The sequence below is a fragment of the Dermacentor andersoni genome, chromosome 5 (assembly GCF_023375885.2).
Source record: "Dermacentor andersoni chromosome 5, qqDerAnde1_hic_scaffold, whole genome shotgun sequence".
NCBI lineage: Eukaryota > Metazoa > Arthropoda > Arachnida > Ixodida > Ixodidae > Dermacentor > Dermacentor andersoni.
Window position 1 is genome coordinate 132,971,629 of NC_092818.1, and position 16,933 is coordinate 132,988,561.

A 16,933-nucleotide genomic window follows, 5' to 3' on the forward strand; every position below is an offset into this window, starting at 1 on the left:
TCTTGGCAATGTAAGGAAAGATTAGAAGGTGATCCACCGGTTAACTACCTTTAACGTTCCATTAGCCATTGATTGACACACCGCCCCGTTTGCCCTACAGAGGAATGGCCACGGCCAAAGGGAACTTTATACACTGCACCCACACGACAGTCAGTAAAATTGTTCTTCTTGATGTGCTTCACTGGACAAATATCTGTTTTTCCGCCTTTCACCTGCTCCTTTTTTCTCTGCACGGCAGCACATATCTTACCTAGCTTATTGGGAGCAGTGAAAACAACGTTAACACCATACCTACTTGCAACTTTTTTAAGCCTGTGCGATACTGAATAAATGTACGGAATAGCCACTACTCTTTTCTGGCTATTACTGCTTCCTGTAATCACGTCAGTCCCCCTCGAAACCGACTTCTTTAGGCGTTCAGCCACAGTGCCGCTGCTACGCTAGGATAACCTGCTTCTAATAAGCACCGGACCTGCGCATTAAAATTGGCACTCATTTTGTGTTTGTACGATCTGGTTACAGAAGACTTCAGGCACGACATGGCAATTCCGTTTTTTACTACTTCGGAATGCTTGGATTGAAAGTTTAACACTGGCTTCGAAGATCTAGGGGAACACTGCCAACAGACGTAGTTTTGTTCAAAGACCAAGGAAATGTCTAAAAACCGTATTAAGCGTCTCTGAAGGAATTCCTTAGTAAACTTTAATTCTGCTCCATTAAGTTTAAATTGCTCACTTACTGAGGTAGCAGCGGAATCAAATTTGTCCCTATTGCAGAAAATCAGCTAATCATCAACGTAACGAATTACCTTAATAACTCAGTCGCCCTAGGCGTTCTCTAATCTTTCCTTACATTGCCAAGGCTGCCAAGATTGTAACTGCATGCCTGAGTTAGATGAATTCTCGATATTGTACTGGCATAGGGATGAAGATCCGCGTCTAATGGTCGAGGCGTGGCATACCAATAGTGGTGGAAGTGCGTGCGTGAGTCAGCCTTAGATTACCTTACACGAGGAAGAGATCAAATGCCTTAACAGTTATCTCTCACGTAGACCGGCACGTGTACCCGATTGACACATGGCGCTACCACTCCAGAGCATGCGCAGATGAGTTCTGTGTATTCTTTCTTTTTTTATCGCCTCAGTGCTTCCTTCAGTTGATAGTCTGCGTTCATGTTGTCCACTTCTCATCTCTCGTGTCCGGGTCTGGACGCCTTACCCCTTCTTTGCATTGCTGAAGTACACTTGATATACCGAACTTTGGACATATACATGAGACTTTCACGCAGAGCAGGATGTGGAAGAGGCGTCTCTTGCTCTCCTATACCTAGAGTGTACACAACTACCTCCAGTTATTTAAGTAGATAAGTTCCTAATGGCATAGTTGTGGGCAAGCCCGCACAGTAAGTGTTCGAAGCTAAGCGCAACACTATAAAAAAAAATCTTGCCCGGCTTGCATATTTGATATTTAATTTCTCAATAAATCCTGCGAGCACGTGCAATCTATTAGAATTTAGAAACTGCGGCACGCTTGGGCAGATCAATAATTGGCGCGAGTGTGGGAGTCCTCGCGGGCTGATGTTCTTGTTTCAAAGCGCCAAATGTAGACAGGAACAGTAGCGCACTCCAGAGCTCGGCAGTTTTTACGCGTGCAAAGTGATCATAAAACAGGGCAGGCCTATTGTGCCTACAGTATATTATCTTCGGAAATTGGGACGGAAGCTGTGCACGATGATTTAGCACTGCAGTTAACAGATTTCAATTTCGCCCACGTGAAATTACAACATCGTGGAAGCCAAATACTGTTGTTCAACGCTCAGAAACATGCTTTGCCGGCGCAGTGACATCTTTAATGTTATTACGATGCCATCGACAGATGCTCAAGAGACGAGCCACTGCGAAAAGGTCGGTGAAGTGTCTGGGCTCTTGGCGCGAGCGAGTGTAGTGAAAATAAAAATGTGGTGAATAAGCTTCTTCTTGAATGCATAAGATTCACCTTATTGGAACTGACAGAATCTAACATATGAAACCTCAGCTAAACCTTTCCTTACTATATCAAAGGAGAGCACTTACAACACGAACTGCGCAACTTGGACGGTACTGCAATAGGAGAAGGTCGACCGCCTCCCCCTTCCCAAGATAGGTGTCATAATGTGCTTTTCATACGGAGGGCACTGGCTCGGGTCTGCCTCATAATGTTGTCTTTGTGGAAGTTCTGTGCCGTCATGGTATGAGCCCAGTCTGCATTCAGAAATTTAATAGGTTAATATGATTACATAGCTGTTATTCGCTGTATTGATACACAATGAAATGATTTCACGTAAAATGCCATTTCTAGATTGCATTAACGCACAATGCCCATGCATATTGACACCTTTCTAAATGTAACTGCGCTCTCACGGTCTGCAATCGATACGACATCATAACTGCCTAAATATTCAGAGCACACACATAGCACTTTGACATATGTGTATATCAATAACATTTTAAAGGGCTTTGTTGCAGGTTATAACAACCAGTGCCTGCTTATCTCTCAGAGCTTCCTGTGTAATAAAATGCCGTTATATCTGCTTTTCATGACCGAAGTTCTTTCATTAGTTCTTTCTGGAAGAGGCGAAGGTCATGGCAAAGCTCAAGCTTCTGTAAGCGTGTTTACGTTTGTGCAAGCAAGAGTGTCACGTAAAAGGCACGGGGCCAGAACAATGGAATCTTTTTTCAATGGATCTTTTTTCCTTACCTTCAGCTGATTTTTGTCGGCGCTGGGTACGGACTCGACTGACACGCCACTTAACATGTCGCCATAATCTAGCAGTTGCTGGAGAAAAAAGCCTAAACGAAATACTTAGATTCGAGTAAAAGGGAGTGTATTAATCTAGGTGGTCTAGAACTGCAGCATACACGCAGCTGTAATCATACTTTTACAATTTCAACGTGATCTGCACATAATAATACTAGGAATAAGCAAAATATAGACAAATAACTGGCCGTCGTAAACCACGGTGACCTGTAGTAAGACAAATTAAAGTAACCGCGGCATATTACGTCGATGTAGGCTGTAATAACGTACATATATCTTTATAATTGCCAGAAAACCCCGAACAAGCTTTTTTGTACACGTAAGTGTGTTTGAAGAAGTTGATAAACACTCTCTCCTCAGTGTACTGAAAGGTTGCAGAGTTTTTTGGAAAACTGTTTGTGAACATTGTGCTGAACTTACAAGTGTCCGATTTCGTGCGCAGTGGTGTGAACGCTGCTGAACGTCAACGGCATGTCTTCAACAATCGCCGTCTTGGACAACCCGCACGCCCCTTTTAATGACGCAATACCTGAGAATCGAAAGTGTGAAGACATCCATGACGTCTGGTGAGAAAAGACAGCTGTGAGATCGCAGCAAATGACGAACCGCTTCATCAGACAAAGCAACGTATGAGTCCGTAAAATTACAAGGTAGCCTCTGTGCAAAATACTTATGTCGGTATTAATGAGTTTGCAATCCTTAAACCATGTTGCACATTGAGCGCATTCGAATTGAAAAGAACACTTTCTTCCACTTATTTTCAGGGCTCACCGACAATGGACTTAGTGGATCTCGTAGCCAAGTCACGGCTGCAACAAAAAAGAAAAACGGGATTCAGAAAGTAGTATCGAGAAGTGCGTACATCGTTTTATATATACTTTGAGGTGACATGTTCACATTCCAACCAACCGACAGTTCATATAATTTTTTTTCAGACATTCTCCTTTAGGAGCACTGAAGTCTCATGCACATCTGATAGATAGATAGATAGATAGATAGATAGATAGATAGATAGATAGATAGATAGATAGATAGATAGATAGATAGATAGATAGATAGATAGATAGATAGATAGATAGATAGATAGATAGATAGATAGATAGATAGATAGATAGATAGATAGATAGATAGATAGATAGATAGATAGATAGATAGATAGATAGATAGATAGATAGATAGATAGATAGATAGATAGATAGATAGATAGATAGATAGATAGATAGATAGATAGATAGATAGATAGATAGATAGATAGATAGATAGATAGATAGATAGATAGATAGATAGATAGATAGATAGATAGATAGATAGATAGATAGATAGATAGATAGATAGATAGATAGATAGATAGATAGATAGATAGATAGATAGATAGATAGATAGATAGATAGATAGAGACCCCTTTAATGAAAGGCAGAGATTTGAGCCGGCGTACAGACATCGCTGACGTGCTACTCTGTGTGAGGAAGGGAATTGGGGAGAGAAAGGGCGAAGGAGGGAGGGGCAAAAAGAAAAAGAAATAAGTTTAAAAAATTGGGCATTGAGTTTTCTGACTCATGGGCAACGGCGTGCTATGGTAAAGTCCTTCAGTGTATGCACCATCCTACAATGAGGTGACAGAATTAGCTGCGTGAAAGGTGCACGAGAGTGACAGAGTAGAACTCAAGTTTGTCTAGTTGACCAATGCTTTCTAAGGATGTGAATAAAAAGTTCATAGCACGCCTCTGTTGTGTGAGGCAGGCTAAAGGGCCTAAGACACAGCCAAATGACAAATGTCTCTGTGTAAGCGAATGCATGCAATGCTCATAGGACGCATGCTCGTCGGCATACGCTCGACACGCAAACAGAATATGATCCATGGTTTCAAATGAGCCACAGTTGTTGCAGTGTGGACTGGTCACTTGACCGAAGCGGTACCGTAAGCCGTTTCTATGGGCGGTGTTCAGGCGAAGGCGATGATATAGAGTTTCCAAATGGCGAGGAACGCTGGATGGGAGTCTGGATCTGAGATATGGATCGAGTGAGTAAAGAAAGGATAATGTTGGGTCGGCAAGCTCCACAGCTGATCCTTTTCTTCTGAAGCAAATCTTTTAGCTAGTTGGGAAGCACTAGCTCTAGTGAAATAAATCCGCCTATAGTTTTGGTGTTGAAGGCCTCTGCGTACCGCTTTATTTGCTTTTTTCGTTGGCCAGAATACCACAATGAGCCGGTATCCACTGAAATTTGATACAGTGGCCTGCTGCAATGGCCAAGCGATGTGAGTTCGCAATGTAGAAAGAAACAGGCTGATGATTGTTTTTTAACAGACTGCACAGTGTTTGCAGGGCTCCTTTAGAGTCAGTGAAAATCGTCCATTGATCAGGCGCTCAGCGCAGTATATAGAGGACATCTTCTTTGATGCCCTCAAGCTCTGCTGTCGTTGAGGATGTCCTCCGCTGCAGCCGATAAAAAAGTATTTGTCTTGTTGCGGGCACACAAGGGACACAGGAGGAAGTCTCCCGAGTGGTTGAGGCATCAGTGTAGATGTGGGTGTGCTGAGTATACTTCTCGGCTAAGTAGAGGAGAGTGGTCTGCAGAAGCGTGGCCTGCGGCATGCAACTCTTTGTCCCATTTACGCCGGCTACAAACTGGTTTATATCTAGAGGTGAATGTGTCCAGGGAGGAAAAGTCGGAGGCAGTAATTTCTGTGGCTGAATAATCGGAGGAAGGTGCAAGATTTGCACAGCTTGGCCAAACCCAGACTTACTGTGGTTTAACTGGACGCGGCACATGAAGTACTTCTTCCCTTGGAGCACATGCCGAAGATGGGTACTCATTGTTTCTTGGGAAGCGATGACGTCTAGCAGTAGACATCCTGCTTCCGCTACTGTTCCCGAGGTTGAAGAGCCCTTCGGGAGGCCCAGGCAAATCCACAGGCAGTTGTTCCGCGCGGCTTCTAGAGTCCTCTTGTTTGGTGTCGATAATCTCTGAAGGGCTGGTAGGCAATTGCGCAATGTACCTTCAATATAGGCTTTATCAAGTAGTACTATTGAGCGGTAGTTGTAGCCCCACCGTGTTCCCGCGATGAATTTGAAAACTTGCGATGCTGAAGCCGTCTTCGCACGTGTCTTTTTTTTTTTTTCGGTATACCAGGCAAAGTTTCGGGCAACCGAACTATTTACGAAGGTCACGTCAATGCTGCTGGTAGACGTCGGGCTTCTGAGGTAGGTTATACTGCCGTCATTTAGAGGTTCAATTGAATGGTTTGAGAGAAGCTCTGCGAGCTTGGATCCTCATGCACATGTGTTTGACCTGCCCCAAATTTCATTGTGAGCATTAAAGTTTCCACAAATAATATGCGGAGAAGGTGTCGTTGCAATCAGGCTTTCAAGTCTTGAAGCGTCGAATGGCCTGCCTGGCTCGGGCTGTACTCCAATGAGAGAGTATTCTTGTTGGCCTATTAATGTTATGGCACACACATATTCATTTTCACTGTGAGGCGGAATATCAACCACGGAGGCCGGAATATCCTTACGAAAGCCTATAAGTAATCTGCTGATGTCATCCGGTTGCTATGAAGGATGAAAATAGTACCCTTGCATTCGGAAATCTTCCTCAACGCGCGATTCAGAGATGACTATGAGAGGGAAGTGATACGTTCGCGCCAGCTGCCGGAAATCTGAAAGTTTCGAGCGACGAGCACGAGCGTTCTACTGGAATAGGGTGCATGTGCGAAACATATTGTGGATGGTCAGCTCAGGTTAGGCTGTCGTTGCAGAAGCCATGATTATTACTGTGAGGTAGTACGCCCTTGAGGAGTGTAAGGTGCCGACACCAACGGCTCCATTGTAAGGACGCCTTCTACCTCTGGGAGACATCTTGACGAGGGGTTGGCGCGGACAAGAGCTTTGAGGGCTGTAAACAACATCAGAATCAGTAAACCTGCAATGTCTTGTTTGGTGCTTCCGTGTTGCTGCCTTTCGCAGGTCATCCTGTCGTGTTGTGGCGCCTGAGTCTGATGGCGGCAGTGGCCGTTTGGTGGGTATTGTGCGACACTTCTGGTAGTTTCGAAGGGGGTGATGAGGCCGTGGGCTTCCCACGTTTATTTCCGACCGCATCAGCGTATGTGTTGCCAGATGTCTTTTGGCCTTGGGGTGATTGTTCCTGGGAGTGGTTTGTCGTATTCGTCAAAACCATGTCGGGGTTAGGCGGTGGTTCATGACGCTTGGATGGTTGCCATTGTACTTTCTCCACCGCGCGAGTAAGAGTAGCAGCCTTCTTTTTAACGCATCCTCCATATGAAGCAGGATGTGGGCCACCGGAGTGGGCGCATTTAGGTTGCGCTCTCGAGGTGCATTCCTTGTGCGAATGGGGGCCAGCACACCCTTTGCAGCACACCGGGCCGGTACAATGTCTTGATATGTGGCCATGCCTCTAGCATTTGTAACACTTCATTGCTGCCCCGACGTATTCGGTGACAGGGTAACTGCAGAATTCAAGGGTAACTCGTTGAGGTATAGGTGAATCCTTGGCGAATTCCAATATAACCGATCGACGACGTGTCTCTTTGACCTTGCCGCAATCTTCAGGGGTAAGTGGTGAGCCTCCTTGCTGTGCGACTCCTTGGTCGCGTAGATGCTCTTGTAGGTCTTCATTTGAGTAGCTGAGAGGTACATCGTGTATTTTGCCGTAGCTGGCCGTGTATGAATATGGAACACGAACTTCTATAGCCACGCCAGCTAGCTCAGTTACTCTGAGCAAAGGGTTGGCGGAGGGCAGTGTTGACACTCTAACCGTCAGGCTGCCGTCCTTGTTGAGACGGTGGCTGAGAACTTTCTCTTGAGCAGACGTTACAACCGCCAATGCCACGATGTTAGGGTTAGATTCCATAGGTTTCCTCCTTCTATGGTAGGCCGAAAGATAACAGGGACACAAGCACCTCTTTTGTTCTTGTAGGATACGACCTTGAAGGATACCTGGTCTGTCTCCTCTGCATTTTCGCCCGAAGGCTCTTCTTCGCGTAGTCTCTTGTTCGCAGGGTCCTGGTCTGTAGCTGCTAATTCTTCATGGTTATATGGTTATTATATTGCGCTACGTCCGTCCACGTCCTGTCCTTCCTTAATATCGTCTGTGTAAAACTGAGCGCAATATAACCATGAACGTTCACCAACTAGCCCCCTTCATTGCTTTACTAAATGCTAGTTCTTGCGTTGCAGGACTAGTAGTTGCCACCGCTGCCATGGATGTACCGTGGAGTGCATCTGACAGGGATCTGTCAGCGTAAGCTTAGAATTGCGGACAGGTTGAGAAAGTTCAAATATTTTGCTCCTTAAGCATGCAATTTGAAGTTGGGTGTATTTTGCAATTCAGCGTGAGGTCCCCGGGTGAACCACTTCACGGCTAGCTGTATTTTTATGTTGTGAAGTATTTTCGCTTTCCTGCAGTTTAAGCAGACAGAAAACGGCACGTGTACTTTATCTTTTAAACCTTACCAAGCCTTACTCCTCTGTGGGCTAGAGCACCTATTTCCTATATAGAAACGAAACTAGCCGGCGCACGTGTGTCGTTGAGTACAGTTTACGCATAGTGCCGCGTCCGGAGACCCCTTCGTAAGCTTTGAAGTGTAAGGACAAAATTTCACGTCCCTCCATACTTTTCGAGTGATAAGCTCGAACCAGCTGCCGGAAATTTGAAAGTTTCGAGTGAAGACCGCGAGCGTTCCACTGAAATATGGTGTGTGTGCGAAAAATATTGGGGATAGTCAGCTCAGGTGAGGCGGTTTTGGGGGTTCAGTGGACTTTTATGCTCAGGATGTCTGAACTGGATGCCGACTTCCGGACGCACATGTTCTTTACTCACCTGCACTCATGTGCACGGGGCTTGGTTTCTTTTGACGAAGGTTTTACGTTTACATACGCACCTTCTTTCGTCCTCCTCATGAAACCTTTCTTTCTATTTTCCTCCTGCAAATTCTCTTTCCTTCTCTTATTCAACGGCATGTACATTCATTATCCCATATTCAAGCAGAGCCATGGTGGAACACAATGACGTGGTATAATTGGTGCTGCTTCACGTTCCAAACTGACATCTTGGCTGTGAGGGAAGCAGTAGTGGAGGGCTCGGATCGCCGGCGCTCAGGCGCCACAATCAACTGCACTAAGTGTTAGGCTAACAGAACCTTTTCCAACATCAACACTTACAGCACCCACAAACTCTTACCACCCTCGGCTGTCCACAGTGCGCGAAATTATTACGAGGATGTTATTGTGTTAGGTGTCGCCGAAACGCGGCTGCCGATGTAGTAAATCGAACGCGGAGCCTCTTTTTCAGGAGCAGAGATAATAGCAACCACTTAGCTACCTGTGATCATGCAGCAACATGTACGCGAAGATACTAGCTTCCGAGGGTGTATATATGTTTAAAGGATAACTTGACAAATTCCTTGACTAAAGCGTATAATTTGCTATTCCTCGGTGATATGGTGTCGAAGTTCAAGGCTCCAGGGGAGGATCTTCGGTTATGTGGTCTTTGCATCCGCTAGGGAAGAAAGGGCTACAGGCATGGTAGCTCAAGGATTGCATCAATTTAATCCAAGTTTGCGTTAGGAATGCACCAAACGCAATTATATAAGTAATTGCCCCTGAAAAATTATGTAGTGAACTTCAGTATGGAACCACTTTTAACAGGGATCGGAAAACGTCAAGCACACGAAGAAGTTCCAGCACAATGGTAGAGCAAAGCATTAAAACAAGTTGACGTTGCTGTTTCTCTTTTTTTTTGGGGGGGGGGGGGGGGGCGCACGTCTAATTTGATGTTAACCAATTCTCACACAAACCTTATTTCTTGGCTGGTTGTAGGGTGATACGTTTAAGGTAAGTGTGGTGAGCTACTGACATTGCTTGCTCCCAGGCACACTTCCAGATCGGGGCTGATGTAGCTAAAGCTTTTCCTGGATCCAGTTGTGAGTCGTTTTGCACACTCAAGAAACAAGAAGTAAGACAGTCTGTTTCACTTAAAGCTACATTCTCGAGGTTGTTAGTGTGGCTGTTAAAGAAACTACAAATATTTTTCTGCAAGTCGTTATTTAGATGGAGAGTGTTTTATTGCAAAGTACAGTGACCTGTGTGTTTATTTTATAAACTTTAGAAGATATTGCCATTCGCGTTGCTTTGTTATCACTCATGTTTTACAACAAGGTAGCACTTTTTGGTCCACATCATTAATTATAGCTTTCGGTATGATTGCTTGCCTAATTTACCCGTAAATAAATTCACCGGGGATTATGACACTCTCTAATGCGAAATTTCAGCGCAGCTCTGTACGTGTTTTGTCCGCGAGACAGACAGTCTGTCTCGTGCGGCACATCGCAAATGGAGCAAAATGTGGCGTGACTGCCTAGCTAATCTGAAGAGCGCGAGAGCTTGCGCGTGGATCTGGCGTGGGCGCGTTTCACAGCAGTCTACGACGACAGACCTCCCAGATAACGCGCGCTACTCTGGTACCATATCGGAGCCATCGTCGCCGCACTATGCTTTTCTTCTCACGCTTTCGCCATACCCTCCTCCGCTTTCCGCCTCATAGTTCCGCTGCAAGCTCCTCTCCTCTTTCCTCCTCGCGTCTTTTCGCTCTCGCAGTTTCTCTTTTTCACCTCCCACTGCGTGCCACCTTCGCTCTCATCTGTCGCTGTGCGCGTTTGCTCGCCTAGGCCGTCGCGGCCGACGTCGACGCCGATGCTCGCCGCAGGAACGGGAGCCTAACCCCCGCATTCAGAAAAGCATCTTAACTTGAAGCCCATGCTTGACCTGACTTTAATGACGCCTGTCGCGAACGCACCGAAAGAAACTCAATGAGCATCTTTGGCGCGTTCGCAACAGGTGTCATTTATATCAAGTCAAGCATGGGCTTCAAGTCAAGATGCATTCTTGAATACGGCGGTAAGAGCTGCGCTCTAAAAGAAAAACCGACCGTCGTGTTGTAGAGACGTGGACTGGCTTCGTTGCCTGTCGGCGATAAAAGATCAGACAAACTACATAGCTTCCGGCAAACAGTGATGCCAGTTATTTACAGAGTGATGCAGGTCAATAAAAATACAGTTATATTATTGCGAAATTTCAGCTAAAGCAGGGCAGCGGTGATAAATAACTTCAAGTTGCTAGAATAAAAGCGGAGGCTCCCGTAGAAGTGATCCAGTTGATTATAGTTTCACTTGTGACCAATACGAGTGTTCAAAAATATCAAGAAACATTGTCTGACCTCTTCGCAGTCCTCGAAAATGGAGAAACGTCATCGAAGCTTATATTCGAGGCCAGCCATCTCAGGATATCGTTAATTTGTTCGGTTTGAATATTCCTGGGGGCGTGGCTTCAGCAAACTTTTCGAGAAGTTACTGCAGAGCATATTCGAACTGGAACTTTGTATCAACGCATTTGAAAGATATCAAAAACAAAAGTTCGATGGAAAGTAAATAGAAATAGAAGGCCTGCTGACAGCGAAGTGCCAACTGCGTTCACAACGTTCCGGCCTATATTGGGCGTCGTGGGGCGTTGAGTCGGTGATTCTATTTCATGTTTGCGCGATGAACACACGGCAACCTCGATGAAGTATGTTCTATGTACGTAGAGTGTACACTATATTAAAGCTGAGTGCCCATAATGCACGTTATAGTGACGACCGCAGTGTGGTTATCGTGCAGTATGAAACAGACGCGCTGACGCCGCACATCGCGGCATTGTTCTCATGTGGCGATCGTTTAATGCCTGTAATGCCGCTGATACTTGGGCTACATAGGCAAGCATAGGGCGAAGGCCAGAGGAGTAGAATACCAGCCATTCACGTTCTTCGTCTTAGTTTCGCCAACACAGACAGTTAACATGAGATCTGGCCACCGTCAGCGTTTTTTTTTTTGTACTGTTTCTTCTTTTTTTTTTTTCTGTCTGTCAGATACATCGACTGTGCGACAACACTGACATCTACGTGACCACACTCGTATATACCGTATAACAGCTCACAGATGACACGGATGACATTTTTTTAGTTCAGATTAAAATTCGTTTGTCATTTTCGTTCCCCTTGCTCTTGTGTTGACGTCATTCCTGACCAGAGTAAACGCCATGCTGACATATGCGATATAAACGACGAAGGCGTCGAATGTTAAGTTGGCGGGAAATGCTAGAAATATCTGAATATCGCGCAGCTATACTGAAAATCATACTTATTCGTTAACCAAATTCAATTCTGTTGCCCTTGCACTGACGTCATTTTTTGACCAGACGAAATGCAATGGTATCGTAGGCGGTATGAAGGTCGAAGCCGTCGAAGGTAAAGCTTATGAGAAATAGTAGAAATATCTGAGAATTATGCGGCTACATTGTGGTTAGCACTTGGTTCTGAGATTAATTCGCACTATCAGTACAGGGAGAACCTGTTAATGTGCAGGGAAATTCTAGAGTAAACCTTAAGTTTTGGTGGAGCGCCGCATCATGTTACTTTTGCTATCATCTACACACTCAGGCATGCTTAGCATTTAGACAACGCACGTGTGGTATACTGGCTTTTCGTCATCTGTGAAACCAAACAGAATCGTAAATGATATGAGCAGGTTTGTAATATGAGCAGGTTTGTAGCAGGAAAGGGAGGACCCTACTACATATCATTACTTGTGCGAAGGCGGAAGTTCTGTGGTTACATACGGTAATTGTGATCACCAACTGCAGGACATTGCTTCCGTGACATTCGTTCGTGTTGCGCTTTGCGTCCCCAAAATTATGACAAAAACGACAAGGCAGCTTTAGGCCTCTGTTACCTCGTGAATAATACAACGATATCGTCGTTCTTGAAGTCGTCGTTGCGTGTGAAGGTAGCGAATTCGTGAAGTGTGCTGTCAAGCATGGTACTGCGATCACCGTTCCAGTTTTTAATAAAAGTTTCTTTTTCTTTCTGCAAGAATGAAGGGGAAACAATAAAATTTTATTTGAATGCAGAGACTATATTATTTTTTCTTTCGAGAATTTTCTTCTGCTGATTTTACGCCCAATTAGAACCAGTGCGAAAATTACACTACGCTCCACTGTTTTCAGATAATTTCCGCTCAAAGGATATGCTGTGTTTTTGATCTGATCATTTACATATATAGTCTGATGTGCTGTGAGGTTCTGTACATTAAAGGGACCCTACAATGATTCTTGCTGTGGCGCTGACTACGCTTCCCATTGTTTTCGTTCGTCTACAGATGACACACCCAAAGCGTACAGAAAGACCAACTCCACTTAATTTAGTTGTTAAGGGGAATAATCGCACTGAAATAAACAAAACGAACAGAAGACGACGCACACACAGGTAGGCAATAGGAACTTAAGCGCTTGTGTGTGTCACCTCTACCTGCGTGCGTCTCTCTCTCTCTCTCTCTCGCTCAATTTTCTCAACAGCTGTGCAAGACCGAATAACCCAACATCTAGTCATTCTTAAAATGCAATCTGTTTATGTCATCTGAAATAAATGCAAAATTCATGTATATGTAAAAAACACGCGAACGAAAACTTGCTATTAACTATTGTACCAGAAGCCGCTCTGCTCACACCTTAGCGCACACGTAAAAGAAAGGAGGATCGTATGACCATTACTTTATTGCATACTCATAGTATTGCATACTATTGCATGCACTCACTATGCGTCTGTGTCATGGTACGGGCAGCGCAGTGAATTATGCCAACAGTGGCATGAATTTCGCCAGCGGTCACTTGAAGCAAGCGAAACTCAGGAGAAGGACGCCTAACGCTAACAGCGTTTTCGGGCCCGTTTAGGCAGCTTGCATTTCCTAATTTATTTCACGTAATTCGCGATGGCGGTGACTGTAATTCAATGGCGGCTAAATGCAAAAACGCTTGTTTAAGTTAGATTTAAGTGCATATTAAAGAACATCAGTCGGTCAAAATTAACCAAAAGCACTCCATTGCGGCATCTCTCAAAGCTCCAATGTTGGTTCGGTTCGTTAATGAAATCCCAGAAGTGAACCATAAATCAAGTAATGTTAAAAAATGGCTATTGGCACAACTGGCTGCGTTCCTACGAAGTGAAGGTGCGGGAAAGAGACCGTGGAAATAGTTTAAGTAAAAAAAAAAAGTTACAGCTGAATTTAGTAGAGCCTCAGCTAACCAAAATTGTACAACAATACTTGCAGCTCCCTCTCTCGGCGCCTCCAAGTACAGCAGTAACATATGGCCACCTTGTTACTTTCAGTGTAGCACTGGCTTATCTGGCTTATCGTGTTGCAGTCATGCCGCCATTGTCGCTCTGGCTGCAATCTTGTCATCGGTGTGTCTCGATGTAATATATCTGAACGCATTGCCTGTGCCGCGAGATAATTGTTACGCACCCTGTTATTAAAATGTAATCAAGCAATCCTTATATGTCAATCTTAAGTGATATTTAAAGCCGCAGTGCTGCTATCCGACTCTTTTCATAACAATACAGCGTGAATGAATTGTTTAAATTCATCAGTAACAGTTGGATCAGTTAGTACCGTGACTGTTTGTGTGCCGGAAACCGATTGATGACGTCAAACATTTACGGACAGTCAACGCTTAAATAATTCCAAGGAATCTTTTCATGACGACAAGAGAGAGGAGAAAAAAAATTAATAAAGAAAGCCGCGATCGGCCTTCTCAGCAAAGCTGTGCGAAATCACAGGAGCATTCATGCATTACTCATAATGCCAATGTCACTTGAACGGTCTCAGTGCCATACTTTTCCCTGTAAAAGGTAATGTTAAAATTAATAAACTTTTTGATGACCACTCGAAATAATGACCTTGCGTGAGGTTCAATTTCAAAAGACACGCTATCTTTATATTATATGACTTCTCACGAGTAGAGCTTGCTGTTTGCCGCATTTAATGAGAAGATTAAACCGTGATAAGTTGCGAATTTTTTTAAAGAAGTGGATGTTTTAAAACTCACTGAGAATTGAAGACGAACGCAGACAGCCTCTTGAGAAAGCGTAATTGTACTCCATAAGGAGTCGCGCTTTTGCCTGCAAGGCGAAGGATCGACTGCGATAGAAAATTACTTCGCAGCTCTACGAAGTAAGTATGGTAGTTTTATCGGCCGTATAAACTTGGAAACATTCGCTTGCTAAGTGAAATAAGACACACGGCGTCAGCGCACACGAGCAAATGTGAACGCATCACATTCGATGAGCGCCGACACTCGGTGTGAAAACGCTCGTGTGAGAATGCGCGGCAGCAGCAGCGAGCGAAATACCTTCGTGCGGTCTATCGCTGCAACGCAAAAGCGTGGAGAATACAGCGCGCACAAAGGTATGAGCCGTCTACAAATTACTTTCAAGACACGCAAGGCGCGACTGCGCGACGCCGTGCAAAGCACGCACTTGTTGGCGGAATCCAAGCCGCAACCCCCCACCCCCCTCCCTCCTTCGCTACCCCCCCCCCCCTTGCCTCCATATATGACACGCGAGATTGATCCGCGATGGTCAGTTCATCTTGTGCCCCGACGCGAAATGCGCACTTGCTGCCGGATCACAACGCCGCTTCCCCCTCCCTCCATCCCATCCTCCCATGACCTTTTGCGCAACGCAACACGGCGCGTTTGATCTCCCCTTTCTTCGTTCGCGCGCGCCAGATTGAGCCGCGATCGTCGAGCTCTCTCGCCTGCTTTAACTCCCACATGCAGCATACGATGCGCGCCGGCGGTGTTATCGCCCTTGGACTTCATACGGAACACCACGACGATGGCAACGGAAAAAATGAGCCTGGAGTGTCCATATATTTGCTATCGCTATAACATGCTGGATCTATTACAGCTAGAACAATATAAGTCGTTCATGTTGTAACGAGTAAATGTTCTTATTGTTGTTTGTTTGCATAAAATAGGAAGCATGTTCCAATAAATAATGTTCAAATCTTCACAAAAGAAACCATGTGAAGTTCAACACTTCGATAATGGAGCGCTCGTGACCTGCAAAATTCATAGCTACACAGGTCAATTCGTTGTAAACCTCAGATGCCGTGCCGACCCCATTAAAGCAGGTTAAGCACTACAAAAAGAAAGAAAAAGGAAAGAGAAAAACGCAATTCAGCAGCGTTAAACATCGAAGAGAGACAATGTTTCCTGGGCTTATTAGAGTACCGTGTCATTTATTGTTTAAGCTGCACGGCCTTCGGGAGAGGCGCACATTTTTAAACTGGACAAAGTCCTGGATTGGTCCATCGCGTATTCTTTTTGTTAAGTAAACCCACACTTCCGGTTCCTGTTCTGGACGCGCGCGCAGTTTGAACGAGCGCGTTTAGATTTTATTTTGGCATTCTTGCACTAATAACGCCTTATAACTGTTCCGTACGTAGCCCTGCAATAACTTGACACGCCGTTATCGTTTTTCTAGGTATGCTACAAGGGCTCAAATGACCTTATTTGCACAAAAGTGGTCAGAAAGTGGCGGCCAGATACTCAAATTCTAGGAAGCAAAGGAAACTTTGTCTTCAATTAACCATTTGTTTACCACGCAATGAATGGATACTCCGTCAAAAGTGTCACAACATTTTCTTCTGCAAACATCCTCAGATGGAATTTTCCAAGTGCGGCCGATCTTAAGTAACCGAGGTTCCCGCACTTACGCTCCCACGTTTCACGTGCTGAAACCTGTGAGTGATGCAAGGTGCATCTTCAGTGCGTCAGATGCCGTTATAGCCACCATTGTCATAATTTTTTTTCGTCTTCAGACGCTTCATTATTGTCGCCTTCGCCAATCTTCGCGTCTTTCCCGTTATTGTTGGCTTCGACAACGTCGTCGGCCCTCAATACTGAGGGTCTGACGTTCTTCGTCAACTTCCACGTATTCGTGAGCCGTCACGCACGCTATGTACTGTGTTGCAACATACGGCGTATAAATCGAGTTCTGGAACTTTGCACCCGCACTAAAATACTAGCTTTGATCGGCAGGCTCGTCAAGCACGTCTTCGGTTCTTGCAACGCCCGTAGCTCAATGGGGGCTGCGGAAGGCATTGGAGGCGCAGCTAGGTGCATTCGCTGTAAAGCAAAATAGTCGTTGGGAGATGCCTAAATCGGTTTGTTGCACAGGCAAATTTCTCGCAGAGCAATCATCGCTGGTAGATGAGTTAACAGTGCACACGAAAGATAGTTATTCGG

General features: G+C 45.0%; 1 protein-coding gene across 1 annotated transcript in view; it reads right to left on the reverse strand.

Annotated features, from left to right (window-relative positions):
- The window catches only part of LOC126531187 (uncharacterized), a 38,905-nt gene that overhangs the window by 8,461 nt on the left and 13,511 nt on the right, over positions 1–16,933 (reverse strand). The window contains exons 8-10 of the mRNA XM_055071020.2: positions 12,577–12,710; positions 3,216–3,604; positions 2,072–2,239 (exon numbers count right to left, since the gene is read on the reverse strand). Of these exons, the coding sequence (XP_054926995.1) occupies positions 3,556–3,604; positions 12,577–12,710 (183 nt within the window). The 3' untranslated portion in view covers positions 2,072–2,239; positions 3,216–3,555. The remainder of the gene's footprint in view (positions 1–2,071; positions 2,240–3,215; positions 3,605–12,576; positions 12,711–16,933) is intronic.